Raw genomic sequence first — 18,911 nt, 5'->3', positions numbered from 1 at the left:
CGATGGAAGGGAGGGCATGGGGAGGAGGGTGCAATTTGAGGTCAACACTCATGGGGAGGGACAGGATCAAAAGAGAGAATAGAAGTAATTGGGGGCAGGATAGGATGGAGGGAAATATAGTTAGTCTTATACAACACGACTATTATGGAAGTCATTTGCAAAACTACACAGATTTGGCCTATATTGAATTGCTTGCCTTCCAAAGGGAGGGGGTGGGGAGGGAGGGAGGAAAAGAAGTTGGAACTCAAAGTTTTAGGAACAACTGTCGAGTACTGTTCTTGCCGCTAGGAAATAAGAAATACAGGTAAAGGGGTACAGAAAGTTATTTGGCCCTACAGGACAGAGGGGAGGATGGAGACAAGGGCAGAGAGGAATGATGGAAGAGACAGCAGATTGGTGATGGGGGCAATTGGAATGCTCGGTGTTTTGGGGTGGGGGGAGGGGACAAGAGGGGAGAAAATTTGGAGCCTAAAATTCTGTGAAAATGAATGTTAAAAGTTAAATAAATAAATAAATTTTTAAAAAAGAGAGAGAAAAAAAGAAAAAAATTGTCATTTTGGGTCTCTGAGAGAAGGGAAGAGAAGGGATACAGGCAGAAACTGAGGCAATTTCTTTGTACAGTCTCTGGAACATCCTAAATATTTAATAAATGTTTGTTAACTGAGTGAAGCCCACGATAATCAGCTGACGAGCAAAGGAAAGTGTGTTCAAAAATGAAAAACAATGCTAAGGACTCACAAAAAGTATTGTCGCAAAACAGCCTAATTCACCCTTACAGAAAAAGTAAAGACCTTCAGAGGTACCTGGCAGCTAGTGGAGTTGTTATTGAGTCCTCTACAATGTGACTGAGTTTTCGTTAAGTTGGAAGAACAGCTAGAACACTAGCTTTAAAAAATCTGCTAGCTGTTGGAATAAAAAAAAATCACTTGTAATGGGAAAGACAATGAAAGAACAGGGTACTATAACTACGTGGCCCAATGGACAGAATGTTAGGCATAGAATAAGAAAAGACTTGGGGTCAAAACCTGCCTTAGTAGTTCTGTGGCTCTGGACAAGTTGATTGACTTTTCATAGTCTCAATTTCTTTATCTGTAAAATGGGGGTAATAATATCACCTACCTTACAGGGTTTTTTTTGTAGGACCAATGGCATAATGGGTAAAGCACTCTGCAAACCTTAAGAAGTACCGCATAAATGGTAGCTATTTTTACTGAAGAATGGGCAAAAAAAGTCATTTTGACTAATGAAATTCACTTTTTTTCACTTAAGGATATATGAAAACTATAGGCAGAAATCTAGGTGAATCTGTAAGATCTGGACATTGTCAGACTGTAAAACATCCACCTTCAAAAAGATGTTCTGGGATTTTTTTTATGTCCAGTGAGCCTGAACATCTTATCCCCATTGAGGGAACTCTGATATACTGTACTGAGTACTGACATACTCAGGAAAAGAATTATTACAGATGTATAGAAATTCTCAAATGGAGATGGAATATTATAATACAACTTTGAACCATGTTACACATACATTTCAAAAGGTTAAGAAATTTAGCCAAGAGACAGAGATAAATATGTTTCAATAGCCTGAGAACATTCCTGATTTAAACCTCATTGAAAACCTCCGGCCTACAAAGCAAGACTCAGAATAATTGAGCGTTTACTAAAGTTATGCTTGCTCTCCAGTGTCATCCAAGTGTGGTTTCATGATGAAGAATTAAAAAAATATGTCAGAATCTTTGAACTTAATGCAAAATCATGTTAAAAAAAAGTGAATGCAGCAAAAGAAGATATATTACATTTAAAGATGTAAAAAAGTTGTAAGGCTTATTTTATGTCAATGAAAATTATTATTTTACTTATTTATTTTACTGTGTTCTATTTAACTTGTGCACAGCTGTAAGTCCAGTGAATAACATCCATTATCAATCTAGGCAATATTAGTATTGGCAAGATAAAGAAAACAGTGAGGTATACCTATAAAAGTAATGAAATCAGTTTCTTTTATGGGATGCCAACTTGCTCTATAGACAGTTCTTAGAGAAAAAAATTTAAATATGTTCTGAACAGGGGCCATTTTTACAACAAATAGTTTCCCACTATAACTCCTTTGGAAAAGATTATAATCATTTGAACATGTAAGTTCCAATAATATTAAAAAAAATTTCATACTCCATACAACAGTAGTCTCCCCCCACCCCAAATACCAATCTTTAACCAACTTAATGATCATACCTGTAGTAGTAATCTTAGGGATCCCAGCAACATATTATAATTTCATCTATGACAATGGAAGGGACACCATTGAAAGGATATAGGCCTTGTACATTTTCAACAAATACTCCCACCATGTCTATAATGTTCCTTTCAAAGCTATTTATAGATTCCTGTAAAGGACAAAGAGCAAAACTAAATTAAACTGTTAGATACCAAATTAAATATCTCCTGAAGAAGGAGGAACACATTCAACATGTTTGATAGCTTGATTTGGGCCTTTAGAAATTCACCTAAAATATTTTTCTTTATATCAAAAATCACATTTTCTGAAGTGTTACATATGCTTTTCTGTGTAGCAGGAAATAATCAACTGCTATTCAAGTGACAGGGAAATTCATGTATTGTTTAAGGTGCAATTTTAAATATGAAGGATTGATTGAACAGCAACTCACCTGAGCTGTTTTCAGTCATATATGACTCTTCATGACCCCATTTGAGGTTTTCATGGCAAAGATACTGGATTGCTTTTGCCATTTCTTTCTCTATCTCATTTTATAGATGGGGAAACTGAGCAAATAGAGTTAAATGACTTTCCTAGGGTCACACAGCCAGTCAGTGTCAGAGATTGGATTTGAACTCAGGAATGAAGATCGTCCTGATTCTAGGCTGCCACTGCACCACCTAGCTGCTCCATCCATCAACTTACTAAAGTAATAGACTTTATAAACTGTTAAGTTCTCGTTTTAACCATTTACTTTTTAATTGTAAGCTTCTTATATATTTCTAGATTTTGTAACTTTTAGCTGGAATTATAAAGTGTCTTTGTTTAGGTCCTCAAAAGTAAGTTCTACTTTTTATTGTTCTTACTTGAGTAGTTGAACATTTTTCAGACCTTTTTTTTAAATCAAATTAAACAAAGGTTTATCTATTTTATTTTTTCATAAAATCAGCTCTTACTTTTATTTATTAGTTCAACAGATTTCCTAATTTCAGTTTTATTAATCTCTCCTTTGAGATTTCAGTATTTCTTTCAGTATATCTAATTTGGTATTTAATTGGGGATTTTTAATTTGTTTCTCTTTCTAGCTTTTTCAGCTGCATGCCCAATTCATTGATCTCCCCTTTCTCCATTTTATTCGTGTAAGCATTTAGAGATATAAAACTTCCCCTAAGAACTGCTTTCACTGCATCCCATAAGTTTTGGTCATTCTCTTGGATGAAGTTGTTGTTTCTATGATTTGTTGTTTGACCCACTCCTTCTTTAGGATTGGATTATTTTTAGTCTATCTTTTCATGGCCCTTTATGACATGTAATTTTTACTGCATCATGATCTGAAAAGGATGTATTTAATATTTCTGTCTTTCTGCACTGGATTATGAGGTTTTTATGCCCTAGTACATAGTCAGTTTTTGTTTAGGTGCTATGTACCTCTGAGAAAAAGGTTTATTCCTTTCTATTCCCATTCAGGTTTCTCCAGAGGTCTGTGATATCTAACCTTTCTAAAAGTCTATTCACCTCCTTAACCTCTTATTTATTTTGTGCCTAGATTTATCTAGTTCAGAGAGGGCGAGATTGAGGTCCCCCTCTAGTATGGTTTTGCTACCTATTTCTTCCTTAACTTCTCTAAGAATTTGAATGCTAGGCCACTTGGTGCATATATGCTTAGTAATGATGTTACTTCATTATCTATGGTGCCTTTTAGCAGGATGTAGTTTCCTTCTTTATCTCTTTTAATTAGATCTATTTTGCTTTTTCTTTGTCTGAAATCAGGATTGCTACCTCTGCTTTTTTTACTTCAACTGAAGCATAATATATTCTACTCCAGACTTTTACCTTTGCCCTGTGTGTATCCCTCTGTTTCAAATGTGTTTCTTGTAAGCAACATATTGTAGGATTATGATTTTTAATCCATTCTGCTGTTTCTGTTTTATGAGAGAGTTCATCTCATTCACATTTAGCTATGATTACTATCTCTGTTTTTCTCTCCTATTCCCCCCTGCCTCTCAGACCTTTAATATTAAAAAAAATCTCTTTCCTACCACAAGTAAGAACTATATTGAGATAGTCATATAGTTCTCTTTGGATATATGAAAAAGTCCAAAGAAATTAACCCATCTTTATATCCCCAAAAAACTGTTTCAAATCAAAATTATTTTAAAAATATTTTCAAAGATGGGATTAAACTGGTTTAATCAAACCATCACTGAGAATACTCTGATTTCTTCATATAATAACAGGCCAACAAGAACAAGTTAGTATTTCATATTCTTTCAGCCACATGCCCAGATTCTTACAAGACCACTGTGAGTTGTAAGTACCACTGTACCTCATTTGAGTTTGTTTTTTTTCATTCTGAAATCAACACCAAATAAAATGGGCATTTCCATACACTTAATAAAAAAGAAAAAGGTTGTATAAGAAACTGCAACTCTCTTATCATGTACAGCTTGTTCTTTTTAAATGCATTATAAATTTAACACATAATTTTCAAAGCTGTCTTCTTTGTGATTCTTTCTGACCTTCTCAGTTTCCATGGCAGAATCCTATGATCTCTACCAAAGGAATGCCCAAGAATATTCAGAAAGGCTCAAAAAGTGTTGCCAAGAATTCAGCTGTCATGGACCTTGGTGACATAGAGTCACCAAGCTTCCCTCCATCCTCCCACAGCTTTCTGTGGGGGAGAAATTGATGCCCTCCTTTGGACTACTGGTAACAGCTAGCAGGGTAACTCAGCTCCTCCTCTCCTGTCTGTCTCTCCCTCCCCTTCCTTCTCCTATCCAAAGGAAGGTAAATTTGGATGGCCAAAAGATGCCCAATTGACTTAGGGTTTACTGGCTAGATCCTTCCCTTTCTTTCCCTTCCCTTTCCCAAAACCTTAAACCTACTGCACTCTGAAGCCCATAGATTGTACCACACTAGACCCCTGCCCAAGCTCCAATAGTAACTGTTGCTATTTCCCTCTCAGCCTGATTTAGTTATTTTTCTTTGCCTCATTAAAGGAACCATCCTCTGATGACTTCTTAAACAGGCCTATTCTCTGAATGGGCGTTACTTCACCCTAAGTGAGTACTGAATAGGCCTGGGCCTAAAGGGGCCAAGGCGTCCCATTGCATCCTGGGTCATCTCCAGTAATCCTGAGGAATATCTGGTCACTGGATTCAGATGGCTCAGGAGGAGAAGTGAGGCTGGTGACCTGCACAGCCCTCCCTCACCCAAAGCAAAGTCAAGTGCAAGTCATGTCATCATTTCTCTAATGGCATGGTGTTCTTCGGCAACGAAGGATGAACACAACAACAGCCATTGCCTTCTACTCCACAGAGTAAGTTCCTAACCTCCGGGGAACAATTTAGGTAATATTACATAATCAAGGGTCTTGGCTTACCTCTAACTGTTCAACCAACTGCATTTCTAAAGTCATGAGTACATCAAACAACTGATTGATTTCTTCAGCACATTCACTCATTTTAGTATCCACAAATTGTAGGTCATTTGCATTTCGAATGGCATGTAAAACCTAAAAACAGATATGAAAATTAAACATTCCAGTCCGTTTAAATTTAACAATTAATAACTATTATGAGCCCATGTGCCTGGAGGCACAAGAAATATGAGGCTGAACCCCTGGCTTTGAATTTATAACCTCATCACAGAGACAAGATTTACAGGTAGAGAATAATGTAAAAGTAATAAAAAGACTTGTTCAACAGTGCTCTAAATCTAGGAGTCTATGAATCTAGGAGTCTAAGGGGAGTTCAGGAACAAGGCAGATTGCTGTGAGTCAGAGCAGATAGAGCAGTTGTACTACTACTGTGTGAATGTGGGCTATGTATTAAGACTGGGTCCAAGAAATGTGATAGCCAGCCATCTACAACAGAAGCATATTGTACATTATAATTCCATAGTTATAAAAGAGAAAACTGATTCAGTATTTCATTGCACAAAATTTACTGGAGTGAAGAGTGAACTAATTTCATCTAACAAATGTCCACTGAGTGCCTACTATGTGCAATATCCTGTTCAGCTTCTCAAATTTGGAATTTATTTCCAGAAATAACAAAAGTAGGCTTTGATCAATTAACAAAATAGAAGCTAAAGGTGACAAGTGCTAAGAAGCAGAAAGCGCATGGGAATTTGAAGAATACTTCTGGCTAGAGCACTAGAGAAAGGCATTTTAAAATTACTGAAAAAAAAGTTCTACATTTTGTTCACTGGGCCAAACCCACCTTGGTCGTTTCTGAAAATCAGTTCAAGTTTGGGGCCATGGTACTAGATTTGCAGAAGCTACAAATCCATTACCTCCTGAGATAGCTACACTTTTACAATAGCTTTAATTGTTTGGAAGTAATTTATCTCCTATCAGTTTCTGCCTATCATTCTTCATTCTTCCCTGAGGGGCCTAATATCTCTTTCAGATGACAGCAGTTCAAATATATAAAAGTGGTAGAAAGTAAGCTCTTCAGAAGGACTTCAGAAAAGCCTGGAAAGACTTATATGAACTGATGCTGAGTGAAATGAGCAGAACCAGGAGAACACTGTACACAGTAACAGCCACAGTAAGTGAGGATTGTTTCTGACAAACTTAGCCCTTCACATCAATTCAAGGACAAAACATTCCCAAAGGACTCTTGAGGCAAAATGCCATCCACATGCAGAGAAGGAACTATGGAACTAGAATGCAGAATGAAATAGACTGTTTTCTCTAGTGTTATGTTTTGTTTTAGTTTTTCTCATGGTTTCTCCCATTCGTTTTAATTCTTCTGTGCAACATGACTAATGTGAAAATGTGTCAAATGAGAATGTAGGATGAATAGAGCACTGAGTTCAGAGTCAGGAAGACCAGCCTCTGATACTTGCAATGCTGTGTAAATTAGCTGGTGTGTAAATTCAATTCTAGGGTTGTCTTCTCTGTGACAAGCATTTTCCCCTTCATCACAAGGGTCAGCAGATTTTTTTAACAGGTCTTCTTGCTGTTCCTCCAAATTTAATAAGCCCATGCCACACTGTAGAAGAATTAATATCAACTGCTGCAAACTGCCCAGTTTCTCAGAGTCTGCCTATTTTGGGGAGATTCATTAGGCAGTTCTGCAACAATAGTTTATAAGTTTTTGAAGCTATTTTTCATTTTCAACCATACTTTTCCTTTGCCCTTCAGTGCAAATGATTCTACCCCAACAGCCATTGAGATGGCTCTAACAGTTATTGCTGTGTGATCATCTTTAAGCACTGCAACATTTACATGTTTTCTTGGAGTAATGCCCATTTTAAAAAATCACAGAATGAAAAACACAACAAAACAGAAAAATGAACTGTGAGTATGACACCAAAACCAGTGCCCAATTCTCAGAGAACAAATAAATTCAACTTTATTTCCTACAATCAAGGTCAGATGTTCTGAGGCTGGCATCAGGAGAAGCACACAAATAGCCACTGTTATCACAAAATGAAATCACATATAAATTATTGTTGATAAATTTAGCACTATGATGAAAAAAATAAACTTTATATACCCTTTGACTGAGTGATACCATTACTAGACCCATATCTCAACACATCAGAGAGAAAAGTCTTATATGTATAAAAATATTTATAATAGTTCTGTTTGTTGCATTAAAGAACTGAAACTAAAAGGATGCTCATCATTTGATATACAGCTGAACAAATGATGATATAATATGGTAAATTATCGTATATGAATGTAATATAAGAAATGACAAAAGAGATGGATTCGGACAAACCTAAGAAGACTTGTATGAATTGATGCAGAGTGAAGCAAAACTAAGAGAACAATTTTATACAATAATAACATTGTAAGGAAAAACAACTCTGAAAGTTGTAAGAACTTTGTTCAATGACTTTTTGTTTAATCAACCAATGACCAAACATGATTCCAAAGGACTAGTGATAAAATATGGTATTTGTCTCCTTACTAGGAGCAGCTAGGTAACACAGTGGATAAAGCACTGGACTTGGAGTCAGGAAGACTCATCTTCATGAGTTTAAATGTGGCCTCTGACATCTACTAGTTGTGTGACCCTGGGCAAGTCACCTAACTCTACTTCAGTTTCTTCTTCTGTAAAATGAACTGGAGAAAGAAAGGGTAAAGCACTCCAGTATCTTTGCCAAGACAACCCCAAATGAGGTCACAAGGAATTGAATATGACTAAAATAACTGACGGGGGATGGAGCCAAGATGGCAGAGTAACAGCACAGACTTTCTAGAGCACTCCTGCCAAGCCCAGCCAAATACCTATAAAAAATGGCTCTAAACAAATTCTGAAGCTGCAGAACCTACAGAATGATGGAATGAAGCAAATCTCCAGCCCAAGCAACCTGGAAGGTCACCAGGAAGTGTCTATGGCGCTAAACTGGGAGCAGAGCACAGTCCAATGTGGGCTGCAAGTGCACAGAGAGGACCTGAGCAGGCCTTGGAGAGACTGAATATCTCACACCTGTGGTGGTTTCCAGACTTCATGACCCCAAAAGGCTGAGGATAAATTGAAAGGTCAGTGGGAAAAGCCTGTGGGACCAGTGCAGGAGAGTGGAGTGATCTGGCCCCAGCCCCAGGGTGGCTGAAAGGGGAGGAGTGGAGGAACCCGAGGCAGCCACGGCAGCAGCAGGGGCAGCTGCAGCCACTGTTTCTGGAGCTCTAGGTCCACAGATTGGGGGAAGGGCGGATCCAGGGGCTGACAATACATACCCCACTCCCACTAGAAGCAGAGAACTACCTTGACAAAGAGTTCAGAAGTCAAGTAAATGGCTGGGGAAATGAGCAAAAACCAGAAGGAGAATCAGACTATAGAATCTTACTTTGGTGACAAGAAAGACCAAAACATGCAAACAGAAGACAACAAAGTCAAAGTTTCCAAGAAAAATATGAATTGGTCTCAGGCCGTGGAAGAGCTCAAAAAGGATTTTGAAAATCAAATAAGAGAAGTAGAACAAAAATTGGGAAGACAAATGAGAGCGATGCAAGAAAATCATGAAAAACAAATCAACTGCTTGCTAAAGGAGACCCAAAAAAATGCTGAAGAAAATAACACTTTAAAAAATTGACTAACACAAATGGCAAAAGAGGTTCAAAAAGCCAATGAGGAGAAGAATGCCTTAAAAAGCAGAACTGACCAGATGGAAAAGGAGGTCCAAAAGCTCACTGAAGAAAATAATTCTTTAAAGATTAGAATGGAGCATATGGAAACTAATGACTTTATGAAAAATCAAGAAATTATAAAACAAAACCAAAGGAATGAAAAAATAGTAGACAATGTGAAATATCCCACTGGAGAAACAACTGCCTTGGAAAATAGATCCAAGAGAGACAATTTAAAAATTATGGGACTACCTGAAAGCCATGATCAGAAAAAGAGCCTAGACATCATCTTTCATGAAATTATCAAGAAAAACTGCCCTGATATTCTGGAACCAGAAGGTAAAATAAATAATGAAAGAATCCACTGATTACCTCTTAAAAGAGATCCAAAAAGAAAAACTCCTAGGAATATTGTAGCCAAATTCCAGAGTTCCCAGTTCAAGGAGAAATATTGCAAGCAGCCAGAAAGAAACAATTTGAGTACTGTGGAAATACAATCAGGTTAACACAAGATCTAGCAGCTTCTACATTAAGGGACTGAAGGGCTTAGAATATGATATTCCAGAAGTCAAAGAAGCTAGGACTAAAACCAAGAATCACTTACCCAGCAAAACTGAGTATAATACTTCAGGAGGAAAAATAGTCATTCAATGAAATGGAGTACTTTCAAGCATTCTTGATGAAAAGACCAGAGCTGAATAGAAAATTTGACTTTCAAACACAAGAATCAAGAGAAGCATGAAAAGGTAAACAGGAAAAAGAAATCCTAAGGGACTTACTAAAGTTGAACTGTTTACATTCCTACATGGAAAGATAATATTTGTAACTCTTGAGACTTTTCTCAGCATTTGGGTAGTTGGAGGGATTATACACATATATAAACAGAGGGCACCGGGTGAGTTGAATAGGAAGAATGATATCTAAAAAATAAGATGAAGGGGTGAGAGAGGAATGTATTGGGAGGAGAAAGGGAGAAACGGAATGGGGCAAATTATCTCTTATAAAAGAAGCAAGAAAATGTTTTTTCAATGGAGAGGAAAAGTGGGGAGATGACAGGGAAAAAGTGAAACTTACTCTCATCACATTTGGCTTAAGGAGGGAATAATATGCATGCTCAATTTGGTATGAAAATCTATCTTACCCTACAGAAGTAGCTTTGTGGAGTATATGATATCTGCGCCAAACTACCCCCACCACTAGCCACACACACACTGTGAACCCCCACCTCCTAGGCACAGGGAAAGAAAGATGCTTCAAAGAGTTTGACCCCTGGCAGCTGAGAAAAGAGCTCGCCATGGATCAAATGAAGCACTAGCTCTAAAATTCTAGAACTGAGCTATGTAGAAGAGGTATCCCCCAGAGTCCCGCTAAGCAACCCAGCAGAAGAGGCATTGTATCTGGGTCAATAGCGTGATGAGTCCATGAAGACAGAAGGGGTGGTAAATACCAGATGTGTTGGTTCTCTGTGTTCCTAATATTTATGCCTCACAACCAATACATTTCAAGTTTGTGGCCACTCTTCCCACTCATGCTGTGGGAGAGGATGTTCCAGTTTCTTAAAAAAATGTTTTGCATCTAATATTCTTATTATGTCTTTGCACCCAGTTAATTGTGTCTACCACTTGACAGTAAAGGGAAAGCTCCCAAGTTGTTTTAGGAGGGTAGATCGACAGAATATTCTTAAACGAGGGAGGAGGAATCAGCCTTTGGGAACTGAACCTTCCAATGTCAGGGCAAGTTTGGGGAAATAATCCAGAAGGGATGATATAATACCATAACCTGAAATGTAAATTCTGAAGAATTTTTTTCTTTTATCCAATGTCTGCAGCCTATTTTAGACAGCAAAGTCTATCCCTCCTCCTCCCCTATCACTTTACACATAAAACCCTACAGTGTATTCTTTTGTTTTTGTGGTTTTTCATTTGTATCATCATCAATGTTTGGTTTGAAATGTTGTCCTGAAAGGGATGTGGTATGTTATCTAAGACTGAGAGGCAGGGCTGCAAAGGAGAAAGACAGTCAATAAGCCAGAAGCTCTTAGGCACAAAAGATGGACAGCCAAAATGATTGTTATGTATTATAACTGGGAACCAATTCCAATATCAACTTGAAAATTTTTGTTGTTTAGTTGCATCTGACTCATTGTGACCCCATTTGGGGTTTTCTTGGCAAAGATACTACAGTGCTTGGTCATTTCCTTCTCTAGCACATTTTACAGATAAGGAAACTAAGGCAAACAGGGTTAAGTGACTTGCCCAGCATCACACAGCTCCTAAGTGTCTAAGGCCAGATTTGAACTTAGGAAGATGAATCTTCCTGACTTCAGGCCTGGTACTCTATCCACTGTACCACCTGGTTTTCTACCTTAATTGTAAATAGTGAAACTTGTGATGTGAAGGTAGAACCTTCTGGGGATTGTAAATGTGTTTCACTTATTGCCTTTGACTTTATTTTGATTCATGGCAAAGTTATTTATGCTGACAAATCATCAACCAAACATGTGAGAGGAAAATAACTAGCAGGCCACTTCCTGGAGCGCTAAGTGGGACATTTCCATTTTAAGCCAGGTCTCAGTGCTTGCAGTAGATTGCTGGGTACACAGTCCTAAGACCCCCTGACCCAGTTCCTCAAAGTCCTGCTCTTCCTTTAGAATGGGAAGGGCTGTCACCTGCTGGACTTCAGGCCTGGCTCTTATACCCATTGGATAATGTGACGGTTTCAATGCATAAGCTGCCTTTCCAGGGGATCAAACAGCCCTGGGAGTTTTTGTTCCAGCATGCTTGTCAGAGGTCTATCTGGAACTTTCAAACCCTAAACTTATAATTCTGTGTTATTATTATAATGTTCAACTTCCCCTCTTGTAGTTTTTACTAATTATTACATAAAGTATTCCAAGTAACTTATGAATCTTAGTGTCACTATGTCACTGAATCCATCATGATGGGGATTCAAGGGCACGGAAAAACTCTTTCTAAGAACCAGCCCTTTCACCATATTGACATTTGTTTGAAGCCCAAATGCTTCTATGTACTGCATCATCATATTGTAAACAAAGAAAAGGGAACTTTAGGACTCAGAAAGCCCTTCAATCTTACCCCTAAGCACCGATTCTGTTACTTCATCAGAAACACTATTGGAATTGAGAGCAGCTCAATTCACAACCTCCCTAAGTATTCAATAATCATCAAATCTGACAACATTTAATTAAAGATTTCAGCAAGGGTTGGCCAACCAATGCAATATGTTCCATAATGTCTGATCTCTGTTGGCCTGTACCCATGTTCTTAGAGTATATGAGGATATGTTTACTATTTAGGATTTTTGCAACTGCAAGTGTCAGTCTTCTTAAGTAAAAAAAAAAATTTATATTGCTAGCTAGAGAAGGGATGTATGAACATACATGTTTATGTTGCTATATTGATATGCTGAAGTCTTAGAATCTCTGTGAAGCTCTTGCCCCAACTCTTCCTAGGTCAACATTTATAAGCAGAATCTAATGAAGAAAACATTAGATAGAGCCTCCCCATTATGGCTGTACCTTGGTAGTGGAAAACCCAGTTAGAGAGGAAAGAAAACTCCTTAGGATGTTTTGTTTGCCACTTACCTATGCAGTTTACTGCAGTGTCATTATTCTGCCTCCCTCTCTAAACTGCCAGGAAGGTCTATTTCCAAACTAAGCTTAGGCCAAGTGAAGTAATTTTCTTTGTAGGCCCCTAGTTGGCATAGATAACAGAATTCTGGTTCCTAGGAGGAAGTGAGAAGGATGAACCTTCCCATCCCACTCATCATCCTATTCAATCAAGAACAGCCCCCGAATCTCTGAGAATTAAAAAAAAAATGGAAACAATTCAAATAAGCATCAGAGATGGTATTTTTATGTAAAATAAGGGAAAGTTTGTATAAGTGGACATATGCAAAATTCACATACCCAATTCTGATTAACCACAGGTGCTAGCTCAACCCAGGGGTCACAAACACCCTGGCTGCTTCCAGCCAACCTTGCATATGACTCAGTATTGAGAAACTCTTATATTGTGAAGAAACAAACCCCTTCTTGCGCATTGAGCAAGATGAATATATGACTCAGTGGATTCTTACAAACGCAATGACTGTCTCTCTTTCTCCTTTCTCTCCATGGGGCAAATAGCTCTTCCCACACCAGCAGAAACAATGAATTGCTAAGCACTTGGTATCTAAAGCCTAAAGCCCATGGTAGCAAGGCCATCCTTTTACATCTCCCAGGCCACTCACCAACAGTGACTTTAACAAACCTCTCCTTCCTTCCTTGAGCTTCCTATGGCTCCCCTCCCCCACCCTCTCAGCTGACAACTTTGCTTCATAATTCACTGAAAAACTTAAGACCATTCACACATGGTTCCCTCTTCTCTCCTCCTCTTCATCTCACATTACTCAAGTACCTTCTGCCACGTTTTTCCACCTTCACCCTTGTTTCACATGAAGAGGTGGCCTTTCTCTTTGCCAAACCCAACAGGAATAAGCAATCCTGTTCCATCTGTGTTCTCGGGAAGACTGCCTCCTCTTTCAGTCTCCTCTCTCACTTATTTTCCATCTCTCCCTGTCTACTAGTTCATTTCCTGCTGCCCACAAGCCCACCCATATCTTCTTCATCCTTAAAAACCCCTCACTGCATCCACCTCTCTCTGTTAGCTATGATCCTATAGCTTTTCTCCCTTTTTTAGGTGCAGCTAGGTGCACCTAGAGTGCCAGACTTGGAGTTGGGAAGATGTGAATTCAAATCCATTTTTGGATATGTACATGTCTTTGTATCTTAAGTCATTTAACCTCAATTTGCCTCAGTTTTCACATCTGTAAAATGGGGATGATAAGAGCACCTAACTCCCAGAGTTTTTGTAAGGATCAAAGAAGATAACAATTGTAAAGCATTTAGCACAGTGCCCAGTAGGTAGCAGGTGCTATATAAAAATGTCAGTTTTAATATTTCTGACTAAACTCCTTAAGAAGTGCTTTCTTTGCTCTCACTCCTTTCTTAATTCTCTGAATCCTGGCTTCAGACCTCATCATTCACCTGAAACCTCTCTCCAAAGTTACTCATGTTTTCTTAATTGTCAGATCTAATGATCTTTTCTCAGTTTTTCTCCTTCTTGAGCTCTCTTCTCTGCAGTCGTTGACAAGGTTGATTGCTTGTTTCTTCTCCTTTCCATTCTCTTCTCTCCAGGTTCTCATGGTGCTGTGCTTCTCTTTCCTGGTTCTCCTACCTGTCTGAACACTCCTGTCTCCTTTACTGGATCTTCATCCAAGTGATCCCTGGTAACCATGAACATCCACCATAGGGCTCTGTTCTGAGTCCTTTTCCCCTTCTACACTATTGTACTTGGTGATTCCATTATCTTCTATGGATTTAACTGTCATCTATGCAGGTCACTTTCAGATTTATTTGTTGAGCCAAGACCTCTCTCTTGACCTGTAGTCTCAAGTTGTTAACCACCCATTTGACATTTTGAACTAGATGTTGTTATATTAAAAAAAAATGCATTGACTCCTTTTTGCCCTTATCCACTATTTTGTGAAATTAAGTTTCAACTTCTTGGAAGCGACCTGATTTTGGAAAAGTGACAAGATTACTCCCCCTCCCAACTTGACTTAAGGAAAGTCACAAAACTACCCCCCCATTCATTTTAATTCTTCTATACAGCACAATTGTGGTGAAAATGTATTTAACAAGAATGTATGTGTAGAACCTATATAAAATTGTATGCTGTCTTGGGGAGAGAGGGGGAATGTGGGGGGGGGAGAAAGGGGAAAAAAAATCTAAGTTATATGGTAGTGATTGTAAAACACTGAAAATAAATAAAATCAATATTAAAAAAAACTACCCCCCTCTCTCTCACTTCAGTGTCTTCTGATCATCTCCACTAGTAAGACACCAGGTGTCTCAGTCCTTACAATGCTTCTCTCCTCTGTATTTCACTCCCTACAAATTTATTTTAATTGTGTAGAAACCAACGGTCAGTGTCCTTGGCTGCCGAGAAACTTGGACCCAATTTGTTTTTGCAGTCATATGCTTTGGTAAATAAATTGTTTGCCTGGATGAGACTCGATTTCTTTATTCCACTGTAACAATATCCTGTAGACATCTTAAACTCACGATGTCGAAAACTGAACTCCTCTTTCCCCCAAAACCCTCTCCCCTCTTCCTAACTTCCCTAGTATTTTTGAGAGTCCTACCATTTCCCCTGCTATCCAGGCTCATAAACCTAGATGTCATCCTCAATTCCTCACTTTCTCACCTCCAATGTTCAATCAGCTGCCAGTTATTTCTACCTTTGTAATATCTCTTGTACATGCTCCCTTCTTTCCTCTAATACCGCCACCACCCTGGTGCTGAAAGTCATCACTTCAAAACTGGACTATTTCAATAGCCTTCTGGTTGGTCTTCCTGCCTCTGGTTTTTCCCCACTTCAGTCTATCCTTTACTCATCTATCAAAATGGTCTTCTAAAAGCACAGGTCTGACCACATTACCCCATTCCCTATTCAAAGATGGTGGACAAACCATACACACAAACTTCAATAGTTTCCTTTTCCCTCCAGGATAAAATAAAAAGCCTCCAATTGGCTTTTAAAATCCTCTCTAGGCTTATCACACTTTACACCCCACTCCCCACACTAGGTGAACCAGTGAGTAGCCTCCTTGCTGTTCCTCATGCTAGATGCTCCTATCTCCCAACTCCAGGCATTTTTACTTTTTGCCCCCTTGTCATCTCTGTTTCCTATCTTCCTTGATTTCCTTCGAGTTTCAGCTAAAGTAATATCTTCTACAAGAAGCCCTTCTCATTAATGTAATTAATCAACTCTCTGTTGATTATCTCCAATTCGTCCTCTTATGTTATGTTGGTCCTTCATTGGCGAAGAAGACCATGCCATCAGAGAAGCAATGACATGATTTGTACTTGATTTTGTTTTGAGTGAGGGAGGGCTGTGCAAAGTCACCAGCCTCACTTCTCCTCCAGAGCCATCTGAATCCAGTGACCAGATATTTATCAGGATGACTGGAGATGACCCAGGATACAATGGGAGACCTTGGTCCCTTTAGGTCAAAGTCTATTCAGGAACTCTATATGTTTTGTTTATATATCACTGTTTGCACGTTGTCTCATGTTGTGTCAATGTCCCTTGAGAGCAGTGACTGTCTTTTTCCTTTCTTTGTCTCCCCCACAGTTTAACACAGTACCTGGCACATGGAAAGTGCTTAATCAACGACTGACTGGTAAGCCTGAATCTGGCTTTGTACTGACTAGTCCTTCTGTTTGTCCTTTTCTGGTCTTAGAAGAACAAGTAGTTGATTCCTTAGATGGATATATTCAGACTTGGAGGCCACCTTGTGAGTTCAAGTGGTTCAGTAGTCCTGGGGCCACTAAAGAGGAATCCCTGGCAACCATTTTAGCACTCCCGGAAGAGGTGAGCCCAGACCTTGATTTTGTCTTGCCAAAACACATCTACCATGAGAGGGCCAGCCAAGATGAAATGTAAAATGCCTACACAGTAGGCCTATAAAATGGCTTATATTTAGATGAGGTTTAAGTACCAACGTCCTGAGGAAATATACTGGAAATTATTACTGCTGATTGTTTGTTTGCTTCGGAGTGTTCTATGTTTAGCATTTTTTCTGTGTAGGAAAGAAATACTTTTCCAATACATGATTTAGATAGTACCTTGACTACCTTTCTACTCCCTTCTTTTGGGGAGACCTAAATATGAGCTATAAACTAAGCTTTAAATAAATCATTTCCTGTGAGGCTACGGTAAGAGTTTTATAAGTCAGAGTGTGTGAAAGGAAGGCTAAAGTGTCTCATGAAAGGCATGACTCCCTTAGGACTGAATCTGGTCCAAAACACACTTTGGGGCCTTTTGCTATGGATCAGAGGCAGGTGAATCGATTTTTCCAGGTTCACACAGGTAATACTCAGGTCTTCTAGACTCCAAGTTCAACACTACCTTATCCTTTACAAACTGCAAAGGTAAATCTGTCTCATTTGGGAAAAGGAATGGAACCCCAAAGCAAAGTGCTCCCTCTGAATCAGGATTCAGGTAGCTGAGAGGACAGCAATCTCAACCTTGAGCTATAAGTTGTATTGGGCCATTTGACAAAAGCTGTACCTGCCAGCGAGGGCCTGAGAAAAGGAGGAGAATTTGAGTATGTCTGGTAAGGGAACTTCCAGGAACAGAAAAGGTGAGAAGAAACCAAGAAGGAGTGAAGCAGGCCAGAGTCCAGGTTGTGGAACACAGGAGAGAGGACAATGAATATCAAATTCCAAGAAAGGAATAGGTGACAAGCAATAAGCAATCAGCCAAAGGAGGTGGAGAATATGTGAGAAACTCAAGTGTTGGAATGAAGTCAGTGGACCACAAACACAGCAGAGTGCTACCGTGTGTGCCCTGCCACTTCTCAAGGAAGCCTTCAAAGCTCTTGCCACAAGAATCAGAAATGGAGGGGATGCCCATCAACTGTGGAATGAACATATATATATTATATATATATATATATATATATATATATATATATATATATATATATATATATATATATATATATATATATACACACACACACACACACACAAATGTTATGGAACACTATTGTATAATAAGGAAAATTGAGCAGGTGGATTTCAGAAAATCCTGGAAAGACTTACACGCACTAATGCAAAGTGAAGGGAGCAGAACCAGGAGAACATCATACACAGTATCAACAGCACTGTGTGACAGATTAACTATGATTGACTTAGCTCTCCTCAGCCTATAAGGATGCAAGATAGTCCCAAAGGACTCATGATGGAAAATGCTGTCCACATCCAGAGAAAGAACTTTGGAGTCTGAATGCAGATCAAAGCGTACGATTTTTGCTTTCTTTATTTTTTGTGTTTTTGTTTTCTTTTGTTCTGTTTCTTCTTTCACAACATGACCAATACGGCAATATGTTTTTACATGATTGCACGTATATAACCTCTATCAATTTGCTTACTGTCTTGGGAAGGGGAAAATTGGAATTCAAGATTCTAGATTTAAAAATGAATGTTAAAAGTTGTTTTTACATTTGAAAAAATGAAATACTATTTAAAAGGGAAAAAAGTGCTTGCCACTCTGAACTTGCCACCCTGCTCGGACAGGGATCAAAGTAGCTAAGGAGGAGTGATCAGTGTGATCAGCGGGGCCTTGGACAGCATAAAGATGAACTAGCAAAAAAGGACTAAGGATAAGAGATAAGTGAGAAGTAAGCCAGCTGGAAGGGGGTGAATGGGGACTGAATAGAAAACTGTTTAATTCTTTAAGCTGTACCAGGGCAGTTGAATGATATAGCTACACAGCTGAGTTGTTACATTTTTAAAATCCCTAAATCCTTCTTTTAGACTGAAATCTCTCACCATTCCATCTCTTCTCATGAAGTTCTCTGTTCTCTTCATCCCTTAGCATTCTCCAAGGTTATCTAGCCCCTGCTCTAAATGAATTTTCCTCCCTTCCCAGTCTTAAACTTATAGCTGACCAGTTTCTTTGCTTTCTTTCCCTATTGAAGCTTACTCCTTGTCAAACTTCAGTCCCAGATGCCTGCTACCATCTTCCTTTCTGCT

General features: G+C 38.7%; 1 protein-coding gene across 2 annotated transcripts in view; it reads right to left on the bottom strand.

Moving 5' to 3' along the window:
- Window positions 1-18,911, bottom strand: part of DRC3 (dynein regulatory complex subunit 3) — a 107,301-nt gene that overhangs the window by 34,578 nt on the left and 53,812 nt on the right. For both annotated transcript variants that reach the window (XM_072650170.1, XM_072650169.1), the window contains 2 exons: window positions 5,600-5,731; window positions 2,316-2,386 (listed from right to left, as the gene is read on the bottom strand). In XM_072650170.1, coding sequence (XP_072506271.1) covers window positions 2,316-2,386; window positions 5,600-5,731 — 203 coding nt within the window. The remainder of the gene's footprint in view (window positions 1-2,315; window positions 2,387-5,599; window positions 5,732-18,911) is intronic.

The sequence above is a fragment of the Notamacropus eugenii genome, chromosome 3, assembly GCF_028372415.1.
Source record: "Notamacropus eugenii isolate mMacEug1 chromosome 3, mMacEug1.pri_v2, whole genome shotgun sequence".
Classification (NCBI taxonomy): domain Eukaryota; kingdom Metazoa; phylum Chordata; class Mammalia; order Diprotodontia; family Macropodidae; genus Notamacropus; species Notamacropus eugenii.
This window is presented reverse-complemented; position numbering and strand designations above follow the sequence as displayed.